Source organism: Talpa europaea (genome assembly GCF_964194135.1).
Source record: "Talpa europaea genome assembly, chromosome: 10".
NCBI lineage: Eukaryota > Metazoa > Chordata > Mammalia > Eulipotyphla > Talpidae > Talpa > Talpa europaea.
In genome coordinates this window covers 91691981-91719382 of record NC_140077.1, presented here as the reverse complement: position 1 = coordinate 91719382, position 27402 = coordinate 91691981, and the positions used below count along the sequence as shown (strand labels likewise).

The window sequence follows — 27402 nt, the reverse complement described above, 5'->3', positions numbered from 1 at the left end:
CAATTCCACTCCTAGGTATTTACCCAAGGGACACAGAAACATCAATTCCAAAGAGCACCTATACCTCTATGTTTATAGCAGCACTATTTACAATAGCTAAGCTTTGGAAACAACCCAAATGCCCAAAAATAGATGACTGGATCAAGAAGATGTGGTACATATACACCATGGAATATTACTCAGCATTCAAAAAAGATAAACACATGTAATTTGCAGCAACATGGATGGCGCTGGAAGGGATCATGCTCAGCGAAATAAGCCAGAAAGAAAAACTAAAAAACCGGATGGTCTCACTCATAGCAGGAATCTAGAAAACTTAAATAAGAGACCAGGAAAAAGAATAACTATAAGAAAGTAAAAATCAAAATCAACAAACAACTATGAACCAGAGACACTCTATGGGGGGTGGGGGGTGGGGGAAGGAGGGATTGGGGTCAAAATAAGGGAGTTGCAATTGTATGGGGAATATAAAAATAAAATTTAAATTTAAAAAAAAAAAAGGCCTTAGAGCTTCTGGCACATAAAACTACCACTCTGATAAACTTTGTCTTTCTAATTTCATATAGTCATTTTACATGTCTTGAAGGAATTACCTATTTGGAAGTTATCTGTGGGAGAAATCTTCAGAGAAGTGGGAAGAACTCTGTAGAAATTGTAATCCTACACTGATAATTTCACCACTGCTGTCTGTATTTCCTCTCCCACATTCTTAGGCAAAGATCCCTTAACAGTTATTTATACAATGGACTCACCCCATAAATCTTGGCTACTTATTTACCAAAATTTAATTTAATTACAAATTTAACTATTGAGCTGAAATTGTGATTTTTGCTGCTGTTGATTAGACTTTCCTAAATACATGAATAAGTAGATAGATATTCATGAAAGATAATAAATTGTTCCAGTTCAACTATAAGGAGAAGCCTTTTAAGCAACAATTTCCACATGCCTTTTTTTTAAATGATTTTTTTTTTTAAGAGGCATGCATTATTTATTTATTTATTTATTTGTTTGTTTGTTTATACATGCACTGGGTACAGTCAGAAGCTCGGGAGGGTGAGAGAATTCACCAGAGCCAGAGCGGGGAGCAGAGCAGGCAGAAGGACTTACATACACTGCTGAGGGGAGCAGCGGGAGGCAGGAGAGGTCTGTGCGCCATGTGGGACCCTCCTCCCTTGGCCGGGGAGCAGCCGGGGATCGAACCGGCGCTGCAGAGGTCGCGGGCAGCTTCGCAACCCAGCGCTCAACCGCTGCGCCACCGGGGAGGCCCTCCACATGCCTTTTTTTGATACATAAATATTCTTTCATGGGAAAGGATTCCCTTGAAATGATAGTCATTTTACAAAGCATATGAAATACAAAGCTATTCTGTTTGCAATAACAACAATATCTAATGTTTATCAAGCTCTTTAAGTTCCACAATACCATTCAGGTAAGCAGATACTGTTTTCCCAGTTTATGGGTGAATAAAACCCGAAACACATTCATATAATATGTTGGCAGTGGGTAGATGTGGGATACAAACGACTGAAAAAGTTGTCCTCTAAGGTTGTATTTTTATAAACAGATTGTTTTCCTATTTTTGTTTCTTAGAATGGAATACTATAGAGCAAATAACAGTTGACTACATAACTGTGTTTTATAAGGAAAGTTTACCAAATGAAAGAATAGCAAAAGCTATACACACAGTATAAGATCAAACATCAAAAAACGCTGAGACACGGTAAATCCCATAATATACTAGACCATAATATAATGGACTTGTATACAAGATTACAGATGCATATTCTAAGAGCTGTGTTTTTATTTCATGAGGTAGTTCCCAGCTGGTCAGCACTTACTTAGAGCCAAATGGAAAGTAACACAGAAAGTCTACATTGTCCACTGGCTCTTCTGGCTTCACGTTGTACGTGTGCTTTGAGCACGATTCAGAGGGTGGCAAACCACTCAGCTGTGGGCGGGACAGTGTGTATCCCACAACCTCTTGTCCATCCAGAACATCGAAAGTGACTTTATTTAGAAATATGCTCTTTGTAGACATAGTTACTTAACTCATCCTGGACAGTTCAACATCTGGCATCTTTACAGAAAAAATGAGAGGATTCCATGGACATGAGGAGGCAGAAACAGAGAAAGTTACGTGGAGGCAGACTGGATTTCTGCTGTCACAAACCAAGGGAGAGCTCAGCAAGGCATCTCCCCTGGAAACTTGGCTCTCTTTGGACTTTTTTGTTTATTATTAATGAATAACATTGTTTACACCACTATACATGTCTCCGAGATTTAGACCACACCTCTTCAGATGTATATCACCACACCAGACCCAGCACTGAGAGAGTCATAGTCCTCCACCACAGTCCACTGGGCACTGTGCCCTCTTTGCTCTCCATCCTCCCTGTCCCCCTTCAGGTGGCCTCAATAATGCAGTCAGAATTCTAGGCTTTATTATTGGTTGGGTTTTCTCTGACCTGTTGCTCTTTTTTCTATATTCCACATTTAAGTGAAATCATCTAGTAGTAGTCTTTTTTCTTCTGACTCCTTTTGCTTAGTATTCTATCTTCCAAGTCTATCCACATTATCACAAATGACAAGGTTCATCTTTTTTATAGCTGAGTAATACTCCATTGTGTATATGCAACACATCATCTTAATCTACTCATCAGCCTTTGGGCACATAGGTGGTTTTCATAACCTGGCTACTGTAAACAGTGCTCCAGTGAATATAGGAACATATACATCCCTTCAAAATAGTGTTTTGGCCTGCCAGCACTTTGATTTCTAACTTCTGGCTTCCCCCCAGAACTATAAGAGAATAAATTTCTGTGGTTTTACATCACTCATATGTTGGTGATTCATTACAACAGTCCCAGGAAACTAATACAATGGGGTACAATGATCTGACTGCTAACAAATTGGGACAGTCTTAAAGGACCACTTCAGCTCAAAATGCCACAGAGGATGTGCTTCAGTCCTGTCATTTTGCATCATAGTTTAACTTCATTTGCATCATAGTTTAACTTCATATTATGTTCAATCCTGCATATTTTACATGTGTTTTTTTTCTGAAAGTGTTCCCCAATAAAGCTCTGGTTTCAATCTACTGCAGCATCTTTTCCTGGGAAAGCTGATCTAAGATAGTGGTAGCCCCAGATAGTGGGTGTAGTTGTGAGAGCTGCTCGCATGCTCCAGTGGTGCAATTCTTAAATTTTCATTAGTGGTGAACTGGGGTGAATTACCAATGGAAGGAAGTTCACTGGTTTGGTGGAACTTGTAATTATACAGACTATTTTGGGGGAAGTAGTAATTATAAGGACTGTGGAATCAGATGACTCTTGCTGGGTTCTATCAATGCATGTAAGAAATACAGAGAAGATCTGAAAGTTATAAATCAATTTAAGGCAAACTGAAATAGCCTCCTGGGAAGTATTAATACTCAGTGTCAATAAAAATCTATTAAATGGACTAGGCAAACAAGAAATGGCACAGATGTAGAGGTGTTGGTAAGATTTGGAGTTCCAGAGAATAGGTGGTAGACTTACTGAATACTAGTGGGGCTGCTCCAATAGTGTAAAATGTAGGGGGTCCCTGAACTTGAGACATGCTAGGATACCACCTCCAAAACCAAGGTCAAATTATTGCATCTTGCATCTACCACCACTAGGTGAGAAGAAGAATGAGTGCCAGATCTCAGGGCCTGACTACAGCATATTCCATACTTTGGGAATACTGTTCTGACCAAGTTACTGTGAAGTACAGACGTTACCAGCTTCGCATGCATCCCGGAGGAGAGGGCTCTACAGCATATCAAGCCTGTGTTGCAAGCAGACACAGTTGCTTGCAAGTTGGGACAGACAGCTGAGCAGACCCTATGGTGTAAGAGGTGAGTGGAGTGTAGGAGGAAAAGAAGAGGGCAAGCATCCACCAAGAGGACCACGGGGTTGACCTGTAAGGACTGGTACAGGGGAATATCGCACAATGGAAATGAAATATCATTTCCTGGCATGTTAGTGGTCCTTGGTAAAGTGATAGCATCTAAGGAACATGGAGTGGCAATATAGCCAGAGTCATGAGCTGGGTTCTTTCAGTTGTGTCAAGTTTTAATGTCATATGGGCTTAACAGAAATTCATCATAAAATGGAAACAGGTATCTGGGAAAGCACACAAGCTTAGTTAGGAGAGAGTAAGTTATACAAGTTTGGAACCCCACATCAACCACCGTTCTTAGACTAGTGGTTCAAACTCAGCTATACTTACAGCTTCCAGGAGGTCCTTCAAGAGGTGAGAGTGTAGGTTTGTCCATAAATGCATTGTCTTTATGGTTATGAGTCAAATAGCTGCTCTGTAGTCCTATTCGGGGTGTTCCTAAAAACCCTCCAATGGGCAGAACTTCACCCATTTGTTCAGATCAGGGTGAGTCCCCAGGTAAAACACCACAGAGCAGTGGCTTGGTTATAATGATCATAGATATAAAAGCAAAATGACTTGATGATCAAGAACCAGGAAGTCCAGGGAAGGAAAATGTAGACAAAGCCATGGGCATGGAAACTGCAGATCTTTTTAAATCACTCAAATGTCCACCAAACAGCATCTCCCTCAGAAAAGGTGCTAGACAGTCACATACACAGAATGACACAACCTACTGACATAAGCCAGTCTCTGTCACTCTCCACCCTCATTCTGATCAAGTAGGATAACTGAATACACTGGCCACAAATAGAGGCTGAAAGGTAGCAAAAACATTCATCCTCCAAGACCATTATCTTTGTCAAATAATTTAGTCTATGAATACAGCAAAGCATTATAACTTTAAGCCCTGATTATTATCTCAATACTGCTTGCTGGAATACAAGTTACAGGAAGGCAGTATGTCACCATATAGCCACAAGTTGACTCTATTATAATCTTTGTTGTAGGCTGTGATAAATTTTATGGCTCAAAATTTTTTCTAAGGAAATACAATATGCAAATGGACATACATGGTCTTTGTATCAATTTATATCCCCAACTCAATTAATACAACATAAATAACAACTAATTACAGATTCATTAAATATAATATTTTAAATCCAAATAATATGATAGTACACAGCAAATGAGTCAACTTCTTGCAAGGTATCTAAGAATATAAGTGGGAAAAGCAGATTTTTAGAAATTAAACTATGCCAACTTTGTTTTAATAGATGCTTAAATTAGAAAAAAATGTTATAAACTATGTAAGGCCTGGTACACCTGCTATTGTATGAAGGAATAAAATGCCCCATTTAAGGATCACATAAGGGAAAATTCTATCGCGGAATTCTGCAAACTCAGAAAAAAAATCAGGATTAAGCCATAATTTCATTTTGAAAGACAGTTATTGAAAAAAATAGTACCTGTGAAGACAACACCAGGCTTGACTTTTGCAGTGACTCTTCAGACATCATGCTGATGTCATACCCCACGGCTTTTCCTCTTGTGACATTATCCTCTGGCTTCTCCCAGGATATGTTGAGGGAGTGTGCGGAGAGAGGGAAGACTGAAGAAGGGGTCATGAGCTAAGGTGCTACCAAAGTAACCCCAACAGCAAAGTGATGAATGCCTACTTAGAGATTTTCAAATGGAACTGCACTCATTCTAGTGCATATTTTGTAAAATATAATGCAATATGCTTTCCATTCCTTACCCATTTTTAAAAATAAAACATATGCTGGTGTATAGAAAAACAATTCACTTTTTATGTCATTTGCAGGGATGTTCTCAATGTTTACATTATGAGCAAATACATTTTCCATTAACAAAATATCTCTAAAAATAGAGATATTCTTGTGTTCATAAAGATAACTAGCAAATAATTGGGTAGGAAACTATAGCTCTTATGAATTATTTAAAGGGAGAAGTTGCAAAAACCAAATATGTCTCAGTCCACAAAGTTCATAACATATTGGATTTCTTATGTAGAGAGGTATTTCACTGAGCCAAACCAATAGAGCTGGGAGAATATGACTCTTCAGAAAGATGTAAATCTACAATGTTCTAAATAACCCCAAAGAAATGTTAAAAGTTTTCAATAAATCTTGATTGAAGTGTTCAGGGGACATACACAGACACATTCTCCCCCTGCCATCCTTGAGATCTTAATATGGATTTTAAATGTGCTAACCAAAGGTGTATTATCAAAGGACCTCATCCCACTTTCATTAGCCAGTGACCCATAAGATTATGAGGGTCCAGTATTGCAGCTTCACCCATCACTTTTCATTTCTGACCTTGATTTTCCCCTTCCAGAACGCCATGGCTCATCACTTGTGCTATCACGGCACCATTATTTGTCCAAGATGGCTGGGAGTCATTAAGAGATGCTCCAGCACAATGCACATTTTATTCATGAAATGATTCCCTTGGACATCAACCTACAGCTTCGCTTACCCTCCACAGCCCTAACAGACCCAATTAAAGCAGGACTTGATTTCTTTGGATTTCTTTGGATAGCCACAGATTTCAAAGCATAACAAAAGTGTAGTTTCTAATTTGGTCAAAGGATCATGAAATTTGAAGTGGCTTTAAATGTAAAGCATAAGATGGAAGCCTGAAAAATGTCTCACTTGACTTAATGAACCTATCTTAAGAATTTAAAAATTTCACCCTCTGTCCTTAACATATTGCCAATTGATTATAGGCACACTCCCAGGTGGGAGTCTGTCATTAGGTACAATTGAGCACCTTAACTATTCTGCAAAGGGAAATGAAAACAAAATCAGATTTGCGAAACTGCTAAGAGTTTTCTCTTTCATTGAACATAAACTGTGCTGAATTTGGAGTAAGAAAGGACATATGGCCAACCCTCTTCCGGACTGGAAACCAATTGCTATTTTTGGCAAATATTCCCCAAAGATGATAACTACAGTTAAGTCATCTTTTCCTCTTTCAGCAGTTTTTCCCCCTAAAACTTAATGCAAATACTTTATGACTTTGAGTTATTTATGTAACCAACTGCTAGGTTAAACTTAATTTGGTCTATGTACATTCATAATTCTTGCTTTTCAAAATGTTTTTTATTGCTGTTGATGTTATTTGAGGTAGTATTTTCATTCACAAGTTTTCCAAAAGGGTTCAAAACACTGATTCTCACCTGATTCTCCTGTTCTTTCTGCAGCCCAGGTAGAAGCCACACTGCCAGCAATGTTGACAGCCAGTACTCTAAGCTGGTAGTGGGTATAGGGTGTCACTCCAGGGATGGTCGTGGAGGTCAGTAGAAACTTTAATGCATTTTCACTGGCTGATTCTGCAGCTGAATGAGCACTGACCCAGCTGCTGCTCTGAAAAAGTCGACATTCTGCTGAGGTGTCTTCTCCATTTGCTCTCAATCTTTTCATGTTTACTTCATATCTAAGAATTACTTCTAGAAGAATAAAACCATACCATCAGACAAACACTGTTTTGGCCTGGATGAGTTCAATTAAAGCGTGCAGGCTTTTCATTATTCTTCTGACCAGATTTCCTGTTCAATTCCTTAGTAATCCAGAAGACAGGTGTGTATGAAAAACAACAAACAGGTAGACTGAATATCGTAGCAACCATTACTAAATAGTGTATTCATGTGAAAAATGTAAAGGGAAAGACTATAAACACAAAGTAACTATAACTCATGATAGATATACTTAATCTTTTTCAGGATAAGTGGTTATAAATTTACTAAGGGTTATTTCCTCTTGGGGGATGAAGTCACTGTATCTCTAATTTGTTTATTTTCAAAAACTGAGTTCTTAGTTTGGTTTTGTGTTTAACATAAACTGTTTATATAAACATTAGAATATCATTGCTAATTTCTATCCAGTTTTATCCAGTAATTTAAAAAGTCAAAGAAGAAAGGCTTTGCCATAATACGTACGTGATATTAAATTACTAAAAATCTATGAATGTGTGTCTGGCCTATATAACCAAGAGTTCAATTGTATGAACACAAAAATTAACTTAATGGAGTCAGCTAGCCTATATACATATTTTTTGTATTATTTAATATCCTTTTCTTGCTCAAAAGAGAAAATTTACTGCTTATGGGTGCCCTAACTTGTGACACAGTCAAATATAATGCATTTCATAAGTGAGTTTCAAATTAGAAACGTCATTTGTATTGTGGCAGATGTCATTAGGAGCAAAAATAATATTAGCCTTTTAAGGGGCAATTTAAATGAATGGAATTTATTATTAGATTAAAGAAATGCACTTGTTCTACTAACCAGGACAAATAGTATCTTCTTTTTTTCAGTATCATTTCTCAATTATTTTATCTCATGCTATAAAAATGAATACAATTGCCAAACTCACATCATTATCATCCCAAAGGCCTAGATTCTCATTCATATTTTGCCCAGGAAGGGGATATCAAGTGCTTGAATACCTACCATTTTGTTCCCTTGGTGGAGACCATTCCAAGTCAAGCTCCTTGGAACTGATCTTGTGCACCTCGTGGGGATTCAGTCCTTGGGGAGATGCCTGAGTGGTGGCTACAGTGAGGAGCAAACTGAGTAGACAGTCCCCACTTGGACAGGTCGGGAGAGAAAAATGGTACTTTGTGAATGGAACCAGATTCCAGATGGTGGCCAAAGTTTCATGAGCTTCATGGGGAGCACATGGGTGGGCACTAACTACAGGAGCACAGGACAAAACATCTCTCTCCATAGATCCAGAAAGATTGGAGGGTGAGGTCCCAATAAGCGTGACAGAGTCTGAACCAACAGGAATAAGAGAACTGAGGTTTGAGCATTCCTCTGGAATTCTCGGACTTATCATGTAGGAGACAATTGCGCTCCTTGTTGAACCATGCACACTGGTGGTCTCGATGTCATTGGAGTAGGATGTATATGGCCGTATTTGAGACAGGGCCGTATTTGAGAAGCGCTGAACATCTGAAAAGAAAAAAAATGAAGAGAACAGTCATGCCTCTTAAATTAGTGAAGGAGCATTTCCACTTGTTTCCCTGCTCTGTTATTAATGACATAAACCAATCCACTCTGTTGAATAAGAGTTTTTTTTTAAATTAAAATAAAACAAGTACTGTTTACATCTCTAATAAGTGGTATATAAAAAGTCTTTTATAATGAAGAATATTTTGAAGCTTGTTGAAGCTCTTGATTTGTTCTTTATATAGGATGATGTCCTTTTCATAGGAGGTACAGAGAAAGTTCTCTGAAATAAAGTTATTTCTATAACTGTGTGTCATTAACGGAACTGGGTGCCTGGTTAAACACTAACAATCTAGAGTAAGGGCTGGGATAATGGCTGCTGCTACACTATCACCTGGCCGACCAGGGACCCATTTCTGACCCATGGAAAGTGTGAAATTATGAATGTTTGTTGTTGTTTAAGCTGAAAGATTTTGGACATTTGTCATCATCAATGGAGAGTTTATACAAGACAAGTTCTGGCAACTAGCACGTCTTAATGGGAAGGATAGTGAAGAGAGAGAGAGAGGAAAAGGTAGGAAAAAGAGGTTAAAAAGATTAATGGCAGTGAGTGTACCTGATCAACCTGCATCTGGATTTTTCCATTCTCTGTGGGACAGTAATCACACCACATCATAGTGAAACAGAAAAATGGTGAGGGGCAGCTGCCATCCATTTAAGTACTTGCAGAAGGAACCATAGGCATCTGGGGTCTGCTTTTCATCTATAGGGCTTCTTGGTTTCCTGACTAAAGAAGATGCTACGCTGCTCAGGGACCTTCAGCTTTGGGTGGTCCAAGGATTTGTCCAAAGATTACCTTCTCTTTCCCCGTGCAAATACTTGCCGAGATTCACATTTTTGTGGACTCTGTCTACACTCTTAAAATTGCAAGTGAGGCATGATGGAGCTGATAGTGATTTGCAGGGGGAGGGGCAAAGCATGCCCAGATGTGCCCACTGATAGCTTCTCCTTCCAATCTGTCTTTGGGAGACAGGGTACATTCTCCAGTCTGCTTTTTTTAAACATTTATTTAGACATACAAGAACTGGGGTACAGGCCAGAGGTGTGGGGGGTGAGCAGATTCACCAGAGAGTGGGAAACAGAACAGGCAGACTGACAAATACTCTGCTGAGGGGAGCAGCGGGTGCGACAGGAGAGGTCTGCTGCCCCATGTGGGAAGCTCCCTGGGATCAAACTCCTGTTGCAGTGGCTATGGATAGCTTCATAGGTTGCATCTTAACCCTTTGCGCCACCAGGGAGGCTCTCGAGTCTGATTTTTAATCAACAGTAAAGTTGACTTTCATTTTTAATTTCCATCTGTTTGACTCCATTGTCTAGTTCTCCTTTAGTTCCAAACACAGGTAGGAAAGATAACATGATTTTCTAACTAGTACATTAAAATTCACTGCTATGGAAAGAGTGCTGTTTCCTTAACTAGTTGCTCTCTTAACCACCTATGATGCAAAAAATACCTATCTGCAACATGTCTAGGATTCAAAGGGAGTTAACATTAGGGATTGGGGCCAAAATAAGGGGGTTGCAATTGTATGGGGAATATAAAAATAAATAAAACAAAAATAACTGATTATGGACAATCCCAATGTGCTTACTTGACCTCCATACCTTTCTCTAGAACTTCTGACAGCTAAGGAGGATGTAAATTATCAAAAATTTATTTACAGAAACCATTAGATGTAACTTTTTTTTTTTTGTGGGAACCTCACTGGTGGCTGGGGATCGAACTGGTGCTGCAGAGGCTGCGGGCAGCCTCGCAACCCAGCACTCAATTGCTGCGCCACCAGGGGAGGCCCTGTAACTTATTTTTTTTTAAAGACAGGATTAGGCTTGTAGTGGTGAATATAATGTACCATACACAGATGTCAATTTACAATAACACATACCTGAAACCTATGTAATGATATAATCCAATGTTACTGCAATAAAAATATTTAAAAATATGAAATTACCCCTTCTTAGGGAAAAAGTATATGATTCAGAAACTTTAAAATTATCCTACCATTATTAGCAAGCTCTCACTAATAACTTGCATGCATCAAAGATAATTCACAATTGTATCATGATCATAGGTTGGAAACTACTGTGCAAGACAGTCCCACAGTGCATCAGGCCAGCCAGGAAAAGGTATTATTCTAACAAGGAATTCTATAATGGTCTCAACCAAATGCTCAAACTTGCTTGGAAGACAACACTATTAATTTTCTTTGAAAAGTTCAATGATTCTCCACCTATAATTCCAAATGCCTTTATTTAACCCAAAGATTTGTGTTCATCCAACTGAATATAAGTACTGTTTCCTTTTCATATTACACATGCTATCCACACACTGGAAATAAAGTAATAAACATGAGGGTATTATTAGAATGATACAAAGTTCTGACAGCACTAGCCAATTGTTCTTACTGCTCAAATGCCATCATGCAGATAATTTTCACATCATTAATTATAGCAATTGTCAAGAAATGCCAGAAGTGGCATTTTTTAATGAAAAGTAAGGTTTTAGGAACTAATACTTTGTTTAATAGGATTATATAAATGTCTGATTAGTGAATGAATACACATTTATTATGTAAGAAGCTGTTTTTTGGATTCTGTATTAGTGCAATCATGAAAAAGAGCCAGAGATTGTATTCACATGTAATGTTCTATAAAAAAGAGCACAATATGTTACCAGGAAAAACATGGACTGAATGATTAAAAATTAAGTGATGGCTAATTTTATCATTGAACTAAGCTGTAGGCTGTTTGTAGAGTGACCCGAATTCACAACCTCAGAAATAATTCAACCCATGGATCTGTCATCTCTGAAATCACTTTTAATATTTTTTAGAACTCTCTTCCCCAATCACAAAAGTTTAAGTTTCAGGACACCTGGATCATGCTGCTATTTGGATGAAAATAAACATTCTAGTAGCAGGTTTTTAGGATGCTGTGCCAACATGGCAGATGTAGACAGATGTTCATTTTCCTTTGCAATCTGCATCATGAAGTTCAGAGTTTCCATTAACTTCCAAGAAGACTTGCAGAACTGAAGAGACATTCAGGGTTAACAGAAAGTGGTGGACATAAGGAAGGTATAAGTCGTGGAGAAGTAGGGGCAAAATGCAAACCACCACCATATGGACAAAATGAAACTATGCACTACATATGAGTTTCACAGCCATTCAGTATGTTCAAACAAAGCAGTGCCTGAGTCATTTTGAGAAAGGTTATGGAATTCACTGTTTCTACATAGTTCTTCACACACTCTGCTAACTGATCAAGTATGCTCCAGAAAGTGGAAAGGTGGGTGTTAAAGAGATAACAAAATGGAAACTTGAAATCATTGTTCCAAATTTTCTTAAACTAGTTTCTAAAACCAGCTTCCAAATATAATGGAGGTAGAAGAATACAAAATTATCTACTTCTTCACTCTCTTGAATAAATATTTTTTAAAACAATGGGTCTCAATAGTTTGAGTTCTACAAGTTCCTTTGAAATCTTGTGGAAGTTACACATGCAAAGCTAGACTTCATGGATGGTTCACATCCTTCCTCTTCCAACTGAACTTTATGCTTTTGGGTTTAATTTTGGTGGCAATGGCAAAATATCCATACTTACATTAATTGCTTGAATGTTAGTATTCTGGCTCCACTGTTTTAAAAAGTCCACATTTAAATGAAATTTTGAAAAGTTGAACCATAATAGAAATATCCGATAAATTTTCTGTTATCTTTAAAACCCAGAGAAAGCCAAAGATGTTTCTGATAAGTCCTCCAAGTATATTTTTACTTATTTTTAATTAAAATATTGTTACTAGGTTATTTTAACACCTTTGATTACACTGGACAATATGTCATGAACAATTAATCACTCTCTACTCATTGACATGCAAACTAAGATATTATTTCACACATTAGCATATCCTACCTTACTAAAATACCAAAATTGTGCTATGGCCATAAGTTATTGAAAGATTTTTGAGTGTCTAAACTTTCCTTAAATTTTACTATTACAAAGAATGTAGGTTTAAATTTTTTCACAATTTTGTGTCCATTTCTGATTATTCATTTGAGATAAGCTTCCTAAATTAGGCTTGGTATGCAAAAGGGTAATGTTCATCTCTACATTTTAACAATTTATCTCACACAAACCCACACAGAGGGACTCCCTGGTTGTTCAGGGGGTTAAAGGCATAGCACAATGAAGCTATTCCCAGCCACTGCAGCGCGAGTTCAATCCCCGGCCAGGGTGATACCCACGTGGCGTAGGAGACCTCTCCTGACTCGCCCGCTGCTCCCCTCAGCAGTGTATTTCAGTTGATCTGCCTATTTTGTTCCCCACTCTGTCTCTGGTGAATCTTCTCACACCTCTGGCCTGTACCCCAGTTCTTGTATGCATAAATAAAAATAAATCTTTAAAAGACAAAAAACCCACACAGATATCCCAGCAGCTTATGTAAGTTCTAGCCTCTCTACACCCTCATCAGTGCTGGTTAGAATTGTCCCTTTATAATCTTGAGGATCTGATAAGCATTAAGCACCTACCAAAAAATAAACTCATTTTTATTGCATTTCTTTGATTACTAGTGAGATGGGTGATTCTTTCTCTGCTTGAAATACTTCATGCTAGAGAGAGGAAACCACAACAACATTTATCCTCAGTGTCAAAAAACTTAACTAATGTGTCAATTCTCAGAATATTACATCTTTCCATCACCAAACCTTTAAACTCACCGTATGAGTATTGATCCCCAGTTGTGTAGCTTTCAAAACCATCCCTGAATAAGCTGTATGTAAGCCAGTGGGCATTTGGAGAACCAGGTGGGCTCCAAGAGAGATTGATAGCCGAAGAACTTTGAACTTGTCCTCTGGGTGGAGATTGCTGGGATGGAGCTAAATTACAATGGAAAGAACATTTATTAGCAAAGGCAATCAATAAGCACACAAGTAAACTGAAGTAAGAGATCGAGCAAAGAGGACTTTCTGATTCAAGATTACTTTAACAAGAAGACATGTGGTTTACCAAGACATTAATAAACCAGAGGTATACATCATAAGTTCTCTAAAACAAAAGCTTTTTATCTATAAGCATAAAACAAATTTGTAGGTCAACACAGCTGACATAAATATATTGGGGAAATAAATCACAATAGTTTATATGAAGAAATTCTTTGTGTGTGTGTGTGTATTTTTTTTTTTTTTTGAGAAAAAATCCCATGTTGCGTAACAATATTTTCCATTTAATTAATGTAAAGCTGACATACCTAAGTTCTGCTGAATCTTGAAATTTAAGAAGTACAATATTTTTGGTTTTAAAAAGAGGTTTTCCAATCCATTAAACACAATACCTCATTTTGTTTCGCAGAACACAGAGTAAAAGAAAAAATAACAGTTGGTGATACACATAGCTCTAGATGTTTTAGGAGCTAAATAGTCTAAATATTAGCAAGAAATAATCTGAGTGTACTATGTAAATTCATTAGCAACTGTAAAAGGTGCAAAAATTGTTACAGTTGGTTGTTTCCATCAGGATGATAGAGCACACACCTTGCTATATCAGTGGAACTTTGTATAATATATACACAAGCCATGTAAACAATGTCTCTTATCACTGGGTATTTTTCTTAGGCTCCCTATTTTTGAGGGTAGGCCTTCATATCTTTCCCTCTCTCCAGAAGATTTAAAGGTAAAGGAAAAAAACAGCATTTTAACTATTTTTAAAGGTCAATCAACCACCAGTTTATTTTCCTTTTCTGGTTAAACAAGATGCAAAAATCATCCCTTTAGAGAAGCATGATCTACTCAGATGTTCTCATTAAATAAGATGTCAAAGGTACTGTTTGCTGTGTTAACTGACTTTAAAAATTATTCATCTATTTGTTAAAATTTTTTCTTAAATCAGGACTCAATCAAATAATTATCAATATTTTATATGAATTGTCTGCAGTCACTGAGGACAGACAGGGTTTCAGGAAAAAAGTGGGAGCACACTTATATTAAGTAAATCAATAAAGAGCTTAACAAGCAGACTATTTTCAAAAGGATGGGCAAAGTGTAAGTAAACCAGACAGATGAAGCAGCACTCTGGAGCCTGGTCACAGCATTCCTTTACCATCATGACAGAGGTCCTGAAGCCCAGCCCTAGTTTTAGGTGGGCTAGTTCTAATGTGGACAAGATTAATTACAGCAAAGGATACAGCATATGATCAACAATGGTGGGAAAAGACAGTGTAGTCCCAGAGACCAGGCACAGCCTTCCCATCACATAGCACATACTTTAATATCCCCACCAGTGGCTGTGAAAACCTGTGACATGTTTATCAATCAGGAAAGCCCATCAGTTGTTTGGACTTTTTTGTTGTATTAGGGGGCCTTCTGGTAAACAGATACTAAAATTTCAGAAGAAGGTGGTAAGCATAAACTACATCATTTGTGTAAAATGAAAGGGATGGTGAGGCACTCTTTACAGTTCTGGGATGTTAGGCACCTTCACAATCCAAATTCCCACACAGTCTCTAGCCCTAGGATGAAGGGCCACAGCATGCGGAGTCAGAAAGGACTGTATGAAGAGCATCACTTGGTAGAAGCTGTAACCATTCATAGAGGGATGTAGCCAGCTCCAGAGCAACCCTCCACTGAGACACAGAACTGGGGAGTAAGTATTCCAACTTCCCTTTCCACCAGCCCTCCAGATGACTGGCAGCTTCCTTGTCAGAGGGCAAGGCGGTCTGCTGATGCAGACCGTGCTCTCTAGGGGAAGAAAATGGAGGTGAGTAGTAAAGTTACCTGCACAAAAGGCAAAGACCTTCAACTAAGAGCTGTTGCTAATTCATCAATGTTCATGAGTGGTAGACTCAATTTTAATGACATGATAGAATCTAATAATATTTTCTGAACATATATTTTTTTTCAATCTATGACCATGGAATATCTTTCTGTTTCCTCTTGTCTTCTAGTTCTTTTAACAATGTCTTGTAGTTTGCACTGTGGAAGCCCTTTTTTGACCTCTTTTGTAATGTTTAACCTAGATTTTTTTTCTATTTATTTTCTTCTTTTTTTCCTTTTTAATAGAGGCATGTTTTATTTATTTATTTGTTTGTTTGTTTGTTTTGTTTATACATGCAGTGGGTACAGTCAGAAGCGTGGGAGGGTGAGAGAATTCACCAGAGCCAGAGCGGGGAACAGAACAGGCATAAGGACCGAAGTACACTGCTGAGGGGAGCAGCGGGCGGCTGGAGAGGTCTGCGCGCCATGTGGGACCCTCCTCCAGTGGCTGGGGAGCAGCCGGGGATCAAACCGGTGCTGCAGAGGCTGTGGGCAGCTTCACAAGCCAGCGCTCAACCGCTGCGCCACTTGGGAGGCCCTTAACCTAGATATTTAAATCTTTTTGATGTGATTGCAAATGGGATTGTTTTCTTCTTTTTTCTGTTTGTTGATTGCATATAGGCATATAACCATTGTATCTTGATTTTGTAGTCTCACTATACTGTACTTATTTATTATTTCTAGTCCATTTTTAGTGGAGTCTTTAGGATTTTTTAATGTATATTACCATTTTATCTACAAATAGTGATAGTTTTGCATCTTCTTTTCCACTTTGGATTCTTTTTATTTTTTTTTATTTTTTTTATGTTTTTTTTTTTAATAGAGGCATGTTTTTTATTTATTTGTTTGTTTGTTCGTTTTTGTTTATACATGCACTGGGTACAGTCAGAAGCGCGGGAGGGTGAGAGAATTCACCAGAGCCAGAGCGGGGAGCAGAGCAGGCAGAAGGACCGAAGTACACTGCTGAGGGGAGCAGTGGGCGGCAGGTGAGGTCTGCGCGCCATGTGGGACCCTCCTCCGGTGGCCGGGGAGCAGCCCGGGATCGAACCGGCGCCGCAGAGGCTGCGGGCAGCTTCGCAACCCAGCGCTCAACTGCTGCGCCACCGGGGATTCTTTTTATAGCTTTCTCTTGTCTCATTGCTCCAGCAAGGACACTAATACTGTGTTCAATGGTAGTGGTGAAAGTGGACATCACTGTCTCACATTGAGTATGATGCTGATTATGGGTTTGGCATAAATGACTTTCACTATGTTGATTATGCTTCTTTTTTTAAATTTTTTTATATATATAGTCCATCATTTTCTAACCCAATTGTTGAAAGATTTTATAACAAATGAATGTTTTTAAAAATAGCTCTGCCATATGGTACAGTAAATTCTTTCCTAGCAAATTCATTCTACTCAAAGAATGCAGAGTGCACTAATTTTAAGAACTATATGCACAACTATGTTAATTTCTGCACTATTTACAGTAGCCAAATTATGGAAACAACCTAAGTGCCCAACAACAGATGAATGGATCAAGATGCCATGCTTTAATTATACTGTGGAATGCTAGTTATAAAAAAGATGAAATATTGCCATTTGTGTCAACATGGGTGAAACTAGAGGGAATTATGCTAAGACAAATAAAAAAGATATAGTCAAAGGGCCTCCCTGGTGGCACAATGGGTTAAGATGCAACCTATGAAGCTACCACAGCCACTGCAGCACAGGTTCAATCCCTGGCCAGGGAGCAACCCACATGACACAGCAGACCTCTCCTATCTCGCCCGCTCCTCCCCTCAGTAGTGTATTTCAGTCAATCTGCCTGTTCTGCTTCCCACTCTGTCTCTGGTGAATCCTCTCACCTCACCCCCCCACCACAACTCTGGTCTGTATCCCAGCTCTTGTATGCATAAATAAATAAATCTTAAAAAAAAAATACAGTCAAATACCAGATGAGTTTACTCATGTGGAATATAAAGAAACAAAATAATGGAATAGAAAAAATTAAATCAAAACAAACCTTAAAGAAATGTGACTATAGAACTGAGGCTACCAGGAAGAAGATGGGGGTAAGTAGGTAAGGGGGTGATATCCAATGGACTATGTTTAAGGGTTATTTATGCTTTGGTGGTGGGTGAGGTGTGGTAATATACATCTGAAGAGTTGTGAATCTATAACTCTAAATCATATATAGTGTTGTAAACCAATGTTAGTTCAACTAAAAAAAAAATGCAATTAAAAAAAAATAAAAGTGCTGATCAGAGTGGGGAAACCTCCAGCATTGAGTATGATGGAGTAAAAGGATTCTTTGTATAGTTCTTTGGGAAATTTAATAGGGAAAGAATAGTCATTTCAACAAATGTTACAGGAACATTTGGATATCTATGTGCCAAAATATAAAAAATAAAAGAAAGAATTTAGATGTTTACCTCACACAATTAAAAAATTAATTCAAAATATTTCTAGTTTTCATGCCTTTCTGGTGGCCTAGAGGTTAAGTCTCAGAGCTACCACCATGATGCCTGAGTTCCATCTCCAGCCAGGAAGCTAACCCACATATGGCATGGCGGACCTCTCCTGTCTTGCCACTGCTTCCCTCAGCAGTATATTTCAGTCAATCTGTCTGTTTTGCTCCCCACTCTGTCTCTGGTAAACCCTCTCATCCCTTGTACTTCTGGCTTGAACACCAGTTAGTCTATGCAAAAATAAACAAAACCTTAAAAAATACTTCTAGATATAAAAGTAAAAGTAAATACAAAATCTGACAAAAACATGGGATAAGATCTTTGTTACATTCAGTCAAGCAAATATTTCTTAGAATGGGCACAGAAATGTGATCTTAAGAGAAAACCTTGGTAAGTTAAATTTCATCAAAATTTAAAATTTTCACCTTTTAAATATCTTATTAAGAAAATGGAAAAAACAACACATGGATTGGAAGAACATATTTGCAAATTGCAACTCAAATATATAAAGACTTCTTTAGCTCAATAAGAAGGTTAAGAATCTCAACAAAAACAAGGGCAAAGACTTGAAGGACAATTTGCCAAAGAAAATCCAGAAATGGTAAATAACCACATAGAAAGATGCTCAATAGCATTAATCATTACAGAAATGCAAATTGAAACCACAATGACATCCCACCACACAATCATTAAAGAGCTATAATGAAAGAGAATCAATGCCAAAGGTTGCTGATGCCACAGAAAAACTAAATCACTTTTCAAAAATTACTGGAGGAAATGTAAAATGGCATGGCCATGATAGAAAATAATTTGTCAGTTTCTGAAAAATAATTCAAAGTGTATTCACCATGCAGATATGCTTTTTTACTGCTAGCTATTTCTAAGAGAGATAATACTAGCATTTGTCCCTTATAAATAATAATAGCATTTGTATAGCAAAGATATACAACACACAAAAATAATTATGACAAATACAAAATTAGAATGAAATTTAAACATTTTACTACAAAAACTCAACTGAACGCAAAATGTTTCAGTAATAGAGGAAATGAGGAACATACAAAAATATCGGGTATACATATGTGTACACACTACATATGTGTACACACTACATATGTGTACACACATATGTATACACACATTTATGTGTATATATAACCTGATTGAATTCAGTCCCTTCTTACTTGTAATTAGCTTAAATGTAAAAGGATTGATCCCTGCAATCAAATTAACAGAACATAGAACTCAGAACTAAACCTTTTGCATGATCAAATTACTTTTAGTAAGCGTGCCAAGACTAATTAACAGGGAAGTACTATCTTTCTAAGAAACAGTGATGGGAAAACTAGGTATTAAATGCATAAACAAACAAACAAATAAATAAATGCAGTTGGATCCTTACCTCACACCATGTAAAAAATTAACTCAAAATGAATCAAAGCCTTCAATGTAAGTTCTACAACCAAACTAAAAAATTCTTAGAGGAAAACATAGGGCTAAAACTTCTGATACTGGAGTTGGTAATGATTTATTGGATCTAACATCAAAAGTGCAGAGAAAAAAAATAGACAAACTCGTTTGCGTTAACTTTTTTAAAACAGTTCTTTGTAGATTTCTGTGATCAGTCCTTTATCATTAGTGTTGTGTGCAAAAATTTTCTCCCAGTCGGTGGGGTTTCTCTTTGTTTTTGTTATTGTCTCTTTTGCTCTGCAGAAGCTCTTTAATTTGATGTAGTCCCAGCTGTTTATCCTTGCCTTCACTATCGCTGCTTTGGGTGATGTGTCTATAAAGATGTCTTTGATGTGCATCTCATGTAGTGTTTCACCTATATTTCCTTCTATGTATTTTATGGTTTCAGGTCTAATGTCTAGTTCTTTAATCCATTTTGAGTTGATTTTTGTGTATGGTGTGAGGTAGTGGTCAAGCTTCATTCTTTTGCATGTAGCGACCCAGTTTTCCCAGCACCATTTACTGAACAAACTTTTTTTGCTCCAATGCATATTCTTTGCTCCTTTGTCAAAGATTAGTTGACCATAAATCTGTGGGTTTATTTCTGGATTTTCTATTTGATTCTATTGGTCTGTGTGTCTGTTCTTGTTCCAATACCATGCAGTTTTGATGATTATGGCTTTGTAGTATAGTTTGAAGTCTGGGAGTGTGATGCCTCCATTCCCTTCTTTTTTTTTTTTCAGGAGAGCTTTGGCTATTCATGGTTTTTGGTGATTCCATATGAATTTCATCAATAATTGTTCTATTTCTTTGAAGAATGACATTGAAATTTTTCCCGTCATAAAATGGGCAGAAGAGCTAAAAAGAAACTTGTCTGAAGAGGAAATGCAAATGGCCAACAGGCATATGAAAAAAATGTTCAACATCTCTTGTAATCAGGGAAATGCAAATCAAAACTACTATGAGATACCATCTTACAACAGTAAGAATAGCACATATTAAAAAAACTAGCAACAACAAATGTTGGTGAGGTTGTGGAGAAAAAGGAACTCTCCTGCACTGCTGGTGGGAGTGCAAACTAGGCTAACCACTATGGAGAGCTGTGTGGAGATTTCTTGACCTACTAAACATAGAGCTTCCCATATGATCCAGCAATTCCACTCCTAGGTATTTACCCAAAGGACACAGAAACATCAATTCCAAAGAGCACCTGTACCCCTATGTTTATAGCAGCACTATTTACAATAGCTAAGCTTTGGAAACAACCCAAATGCCCAAAAATAGATGACTGGATCAAGAAGATGTGGTACATATACACCATGGAATATTACTCAGCATTCAAAATAGATAAACACATGCAATTTGCAGCAACATGGATGGCGCTGGAAGGGATCATGCTCAGTGAATTAAGCCAGAAAGAAGAAGAAAAATACCAGATGGTCTGACTCATAGCAGGAATCTAGAAAACTTAAATAAAAGACCAGGAAAAAGAAAAACTATAAGAAAGAAAATATCAAAATCAACAAACAACTATGAACCAGAGACACTCTATGGGGGTGGGGGGCAGGGAAAGGAGGGGTTGGAGTCAAAATAAGGGGGTTGTAATTGTATGGGGAATATAAAAATAAAATTTAAATTAAAAAAACTTTTTAAAAACATGTTTACTAAAAGACATTGGCAACAAGGCAGAAAGGTAACCCATGGAACAGGGGTAAATATTTGTATATTTTACCTCTGACAAGAAACTATAACTCAGAATGTATGGACAAGTCCTAAAATTCAACCACCAAAAAAATAAATAAATAAATAAAAGTGGACAAAAGACTTGAAGAGACATTTTTCCAAAGATGATAAATGAATGACCAATAAGCATATGATAACATACTTGATAACACTAATCATTAGGGAAACACAGATCAAAATTATAGTAAACATTCACATATATATTTAGAATGGTTACTATCCAAAAACTAGAAACTAAAAAAAGTAGAATTACCATTATAGTATTTTATGTTTTTGAGAAATTGTAGTTTCCACAGTAGCTTTACCATCTTACCTTTTTTTTTTAAAAGATTTATTTATTTATTTATACAAGCACTGGGTACAGTCAGAAGCGCGGGAGGGTGAGAGAATTCACCAGAGCCAGGGCGGGGAGCAGAGCAGGCAGAGGGACCGAAGTACACTGCTGAGGGGAGCAGTGGGCGGCAGGAGAGGTCTGCCCGCCATGTGGGGCCTCCTCCGGTGGCCGGGGAGCAGCCGGGGATTGAACTAGCACTGCAGAGGCTGCGGGCAGCTTCACATCCCAGTGCTCAACCGCTGCGCCACTGGGGAGGCCCTCATCTTACATTTCCAATGACAGAGGACAGAAGCTGCAATTTCTCCCTGTCCTGCCAAAACTGTAAGAGTCTTGAAGAAACACTGGTACACTGTGTGGAGTGTGGCACTGCTCACAAAAGCTAAAACATGGAAGCAACAGAAGCATCTACTGACAGAGTGATAAGCAAAATGTGGATAATTCTGAGCAGAATTATCCAACTTGAAAAGGAAAATCTGACACAGGCTACAACAGAGATGAGCCTTAAGGACATTATGCTAAATGAAACAAGTCAGTCGCAAACAGACAAGTACTTTATGATTCTACATGTATGAGAGATTTAGATTATTCAAAACCAGAAACAAAAAATAAAATTGTGGTGGCCAGGGCCTGGGGTATTCTGGAGGTTAGTGTTGAATGGACAGACTTTCAGTTGCACAGGATCAAAAGACTTCTAAACGATGGTAATGGTGGTGCAGCATGTGAACTACTTGATGTTCAATATACCACTGACTCAGCTTTTAAAAATAGTTCAGATGGTAAATTTTATATGTATTCTGCCACAATAAAAAAAAACATTAAAAAATTGTGAAAGCTGTATGGTCTCTGATAAGTAAAGGCAAAGAAAAGAATATAGAAATGATTACTAAGATGAATAAATAAGCATTAACACAAAAATGAAGTGTCAAGAAGACAAACATAAATGAGCTATGAAAGTTAAAAGTATAGTGCCTGTTTTTATATATGTGTGTGTGTGCGTATGTCTGTATGCGTGTGTGTATGTCGGTTAAATTCAGAGCTAGCAGTTTAGGGCAAATTGGAAAGTCATTCACTAGGAGAGCATACAGAAAAGGGACTTATTTCATACCTGCTTTGCTTCTGTCTCTCTTATCAAAGGGAATGACTATCATTTTAAAAGCATGAAACAAATATTAATAGGAAAGAGCTGCATCACATAAAAAAGCATATTAGGAGACAGTCTAATTACTTTATTTGAATTCAATCCTCCTGCACTCTGGAAATTATATCCAAGGATTAAAACACCAACTCCCAGTCTTAAAAAAAAGAATCCCGGTAACATCGCTTAACAACTGCACTAGCCTGTGGGGCAGTGAAAAAGCCAGAGTTATAATCCCATGATTCCCAAACTGTGTAAAAGGACACTATGAAAAATTCTGATTTTTAAGGAAAAGGCATTCTTGACATCTGTTGGACACAATGAAAAATACTAGCCCAAGGTAGTACACAGTTTCAACAATAGATAGCACTTCATTCCTTTCAACAGCATCATATCTGGGGGAAGCTGGCTACTCTGGCCATTGTTAGCAGAAAAGGCAAGGGCCACATAAACAGCACATGGAGTGGAGAAGCAATCTGGCTCATTCTAGTCAGCACTTCCTGGAACGCCTGCACGCCCTCCAGTAGTCAGAGTGCCCATCACTCATGTGGACTATGCTTAAGCTCCCCTGAAGGCAGGCATCTTGTCTAATTTCTTTTCATGAATTAACTGCTGATTCTAACTTTTCACTGTTCTATAAATGTGATTAGTAAAAACCTAAAAGTAGCAGCAGCAGCAACAACCACAAACAATATTTGAGGGAATGTGTTCGGTAGTAAGGCCTACAATTGCAGGAGGCAGCGAATGAGAAGGAATATACTCAGGGATGATCATTAGGAATATGAAAGGTTTATTTTTTTAATTATTGAGAATCAAAAACATTTGGAAAGACCAAGACTGTGAGCCCAGAGGAGGAAAGACAACATAGAAGTGTCTATCATGATGAAGAAATGAACACAAGGCTTCTCAGTGACCAGACTGCCTCACTTTGCCTGAGGTCTAATTCCTAGACTGTGCCTCACGTGCAAGGAAAGGTAGCAAAAATAGTAGAACAGATGCCAATATTTTCACACAAAATTAGTGTTAGTTCCTAAAAAAAAAAAAATCACTCAGATTCAGTATGCTGTATATGAGCCTATGACAATTCTATCATAAATAATGAACTGTAACTGACAGGTAAAGGAAGATGCTGGAATTTACAACATAGAGAATCAATTCTGTAGTTAACCAATGATAATAGCTATAAGTTAAATTCTCAAAGATTTGTGCTTAAGCTGTATTTATACAGGAGGCAATTATGATAGTCCTTTCCCAAAAGAAGAATAAATACTTATAGCTTTACTTACACTAAAAATCCAAAGGGACTGATGGAAACACCATACTAAAAGTGAACTACACAGGCACAGAATCTGAATTTATCTTGTTACTCAGTAGCCACACCTCCAAGTCTTGGACAGTTGCTGTGAAAGCCAATAGTCCACTCTCTCTCTCCTCTTACTCTAAACAGCACAATTGTAGGTATGCTGGTGTAGGTTGATTTATTCTGATTCGTGACATTTCCTATCACTGTCTCTCTCGATAGTCTTAGAACACACCAAGGAGGTCATGAACCTCACAATGTGTTGTAGAGAACTCCTTACCATGTTTTCAGCTGGTATTTCTTAGGATTTCTACAGTCATTGATGCTATATGATATTGGAGTAAATATAAAGAAATCACCAATGGAATCTGAAATTTCAAGGACTACAGGTGACTTAAAGAAGTCAATTTAAGGCACTAAAGAGAATGGTGAAAAGATGCCAAAAGATACTCTCTCATTTCCAGGAAAGAAACAGAGATGTAAGAAGATGTTTGAACAACTAATTCAACTTAAAGAAAAAAAAGGAATTATCAAATATAGGAGTAAGTAATATGCTTTGTTAAAATAATAATAATATCAATATACAATGAATAGTAGCATGGTAACCCATAAAACTGGGGTTGAAAGGACATAAAGCTCATTGTAAGTAAGAATCTGTCATTTATTACAGAAAGTTGTCAGGGAATGTTCTTATGTGGCAGGGCAACCAATCATTTATGATGAAATTTCAAGGAAAGCCCCTTGTCCTGAGGAAAACTGCACCATGCTCACCTTTCTAGTTGTTCTATTCCACCCAGCTTTTGCAAATTTCCTACTACCAGCATTATCACAATATTTTCCTTTATCTAATCAAGGGAAAAGAACACAAGCTTTATTTAGCATACATATTTTTCATCTTACACCTGAATTTTCCACACTGTACCTAAGTCTGATGGGTCCTTAATGGAGCTGGGAGATAAGGAAATCCCTCTCCATGCTGATGTCACTCATACCCCAGCATAGGGACAGGGTCACTTACTTTTGCTGCAGCCCCTTAGATGGTTGGCATGCAAATGGCTTGCACTGGAAACACAAGTATTGCATTTTGTGCCAGTGACAAATTGTTTACAGAAACACTGGTCCATGACCACGTAACAGGTTTCATTCAAGGCTCCTGAGAGATGACATGTACAAGACTGACACCTGAAAACAAGACAAATAAACCATCAGAGAGAATAGTGTATTGATTAATAATTCATAGTATATTTACCTCTACCAACAGCATTGTGGAATGAGAGGGTCTGCTTTAGCCAATATATTGATAAGGATTTTTGAGCTAAATAAACACCTGGGGGGAAAAAAACTATAATCATTGGTCACTAAAAAAGAAAAATTTTAAAAAACACACATGAACTAGAACAAAACATAAAAAAAAAAATCCTTCTCAAAGCCTCTTTTCTGCTCAGCATTTTTGCAGAGAGAATACTGAATTTGCATCTGTCTGAGTGATAACTTCCAAAAGTCAGAGGAAGTAAATGTGAACTGGATATCAAGTGATGAAAGAGATAATTTGGAGCAAAAGGGGTAAACATTGAATAACAATGAGGAGAGAAAGCTCACAAAAATCATCCTAAGTAAACTGAACTCAAAGCAAGTTTTGCAAATTTCTCACCAAAAAAAAAATAATAAACAAATCTAAAAAAAAAAGAAAAAAATCCTTCTCAAAATGCTGCTCACAATTATACCTACATGAAATATTCTCTTTGTAAACTAAAGAATGGCCAAAACAGGGTTACATTTTTTTAAATAGAATACAACACATTTTATGGATTATTTTGAATACCAGGGGTTCACTTAAGAGTACTGCAAACTTTGCATCCTCACAGAAACCAGTTCTCCTGACAGCAAGAAATTTATAGTAGGTACCCATAAAAATATCTTTTCAAATATCTATGAAGTTGAGAAAGAGAAGTCTGGATGAGATAATCATTGCTCTCCAAAATCCTAGATTTAGTTTCATAAAGGCTAAATTTCACAAAGAAAACAGTTTGAAAAAGACATGTTCAAATACTGCCAATGTTTTAACATTCTATTTTATGTACTAACCTAATTCATACAGAGTGTTTCCAAAATAGAACATTATTCTGACTTCTATTAGAGAGATACTAATAATTTAAATATAAAAAGATAACTTCACTACAACTCAAATTTTGTAGACCCAACATTGTTTTTAAAGTCAGTCTTGGCATTTTACTGATAAAAGCCCTTGCCTATTTTCTCAGAGTGAATTATTCAAACACTTAGCTCATGCCAGTGTCAGAGCTTAAGATAAATTATTTTAGCACTAGAAAGAATCAAGGAAGTAAAAACCAGCACCTGTAGGAAGACTGCTCACGTTTCAACAGGCCCTTTCCATGTGGCACATTTCAAACAACATTCAATGTGTCCACCCATATTTTCTAATACAGATGCTGATGGAGAGAGTGACTCCACGACCCCTGCTACTTCTGCAGTGCGATCTCTGGGGGTAATCACTCCACACCCTTAAAAGGCTTGATAAAAGCAAAAGCTGCTAAATAAGCTGCAAATTTGTTTTATGGGCTAATATCACCTCGGGAATAAAATACAGTTTTTCTGGAAAACCACTATACTGTAGTTTGCCCTTTTTATGTCACGATAAAAGGACATTTTCTCCCTACAGGCAAACATATCAGGTTCTTTATGGACAGACATTGCATCAGAACGCCATTCCACATAGATGTTCTGTTTAGTCAACTTAAGTATGAGAACTGAAGACAATTCTGCACTGAAATTAAAAGAGAATTACAGAAGCAAGAAAATATTTGATTTGCTCTTAATTTCATTATATGCTACTAGAGTATATTGTTTGTAGGCTGTTAATGTCATATTAGTAAACATAAACAATAAGAGACAAATTTCTCCCACTGTGTATCTATATCTCACCACATCACTCAAGAAAAAGCATCTCTTGAGTATTTTAGTTTTCATTACCACTCACTCATGAGACTATCACACTTATTTTACATGCAGTACATTTAGAATAATCGTTTCCAGTGTATGACATAATTTCTTCCCTTAATGTAGCTCTATTTTCTTCCAGCTAACTGCTACATGCTTAACTCCAAGTCAGTTCTGTCAATATCCACGGGATATTAAGTTACGAATCTAAATGGAATAAATAAATTGCTTCTTAGGAAAGCATACAATGTTTTGAGTAATTAAATGTGACTACTTATGATCTTA

The 27402-nt window shown here is 37.4% G+C and overlaps 1 protein-coding gene across 1 annotated transcript in view; it reads right to left on the bottom strand.

Annotated features, from left to right (window-relative positions):
- Window positions 1–27402, bottom strand: part of USH2A (usherin) — a gene marked incomplete at both ends in the record, with an annotated part of 619110 nt that overhangs the window by 445956 nt on the left and 145752 nt on the right. Inside the window, 6 exon segments of the mRNA XM_084245562.1 lie at window positions 5373–5534; window positions 5538–5542; window positions 7109–7378; window positions 8382–8885; window positions 13655–13813; window positions 25178–25341. Coding sequence (XP_084101688.1) covers window positions 5373–5534; window positions 5538–5542; window positions 7109–7378; window positions 8382–8885; window positions 13655–13813; window positions 25178–25341 — 1264 coding nt within the window.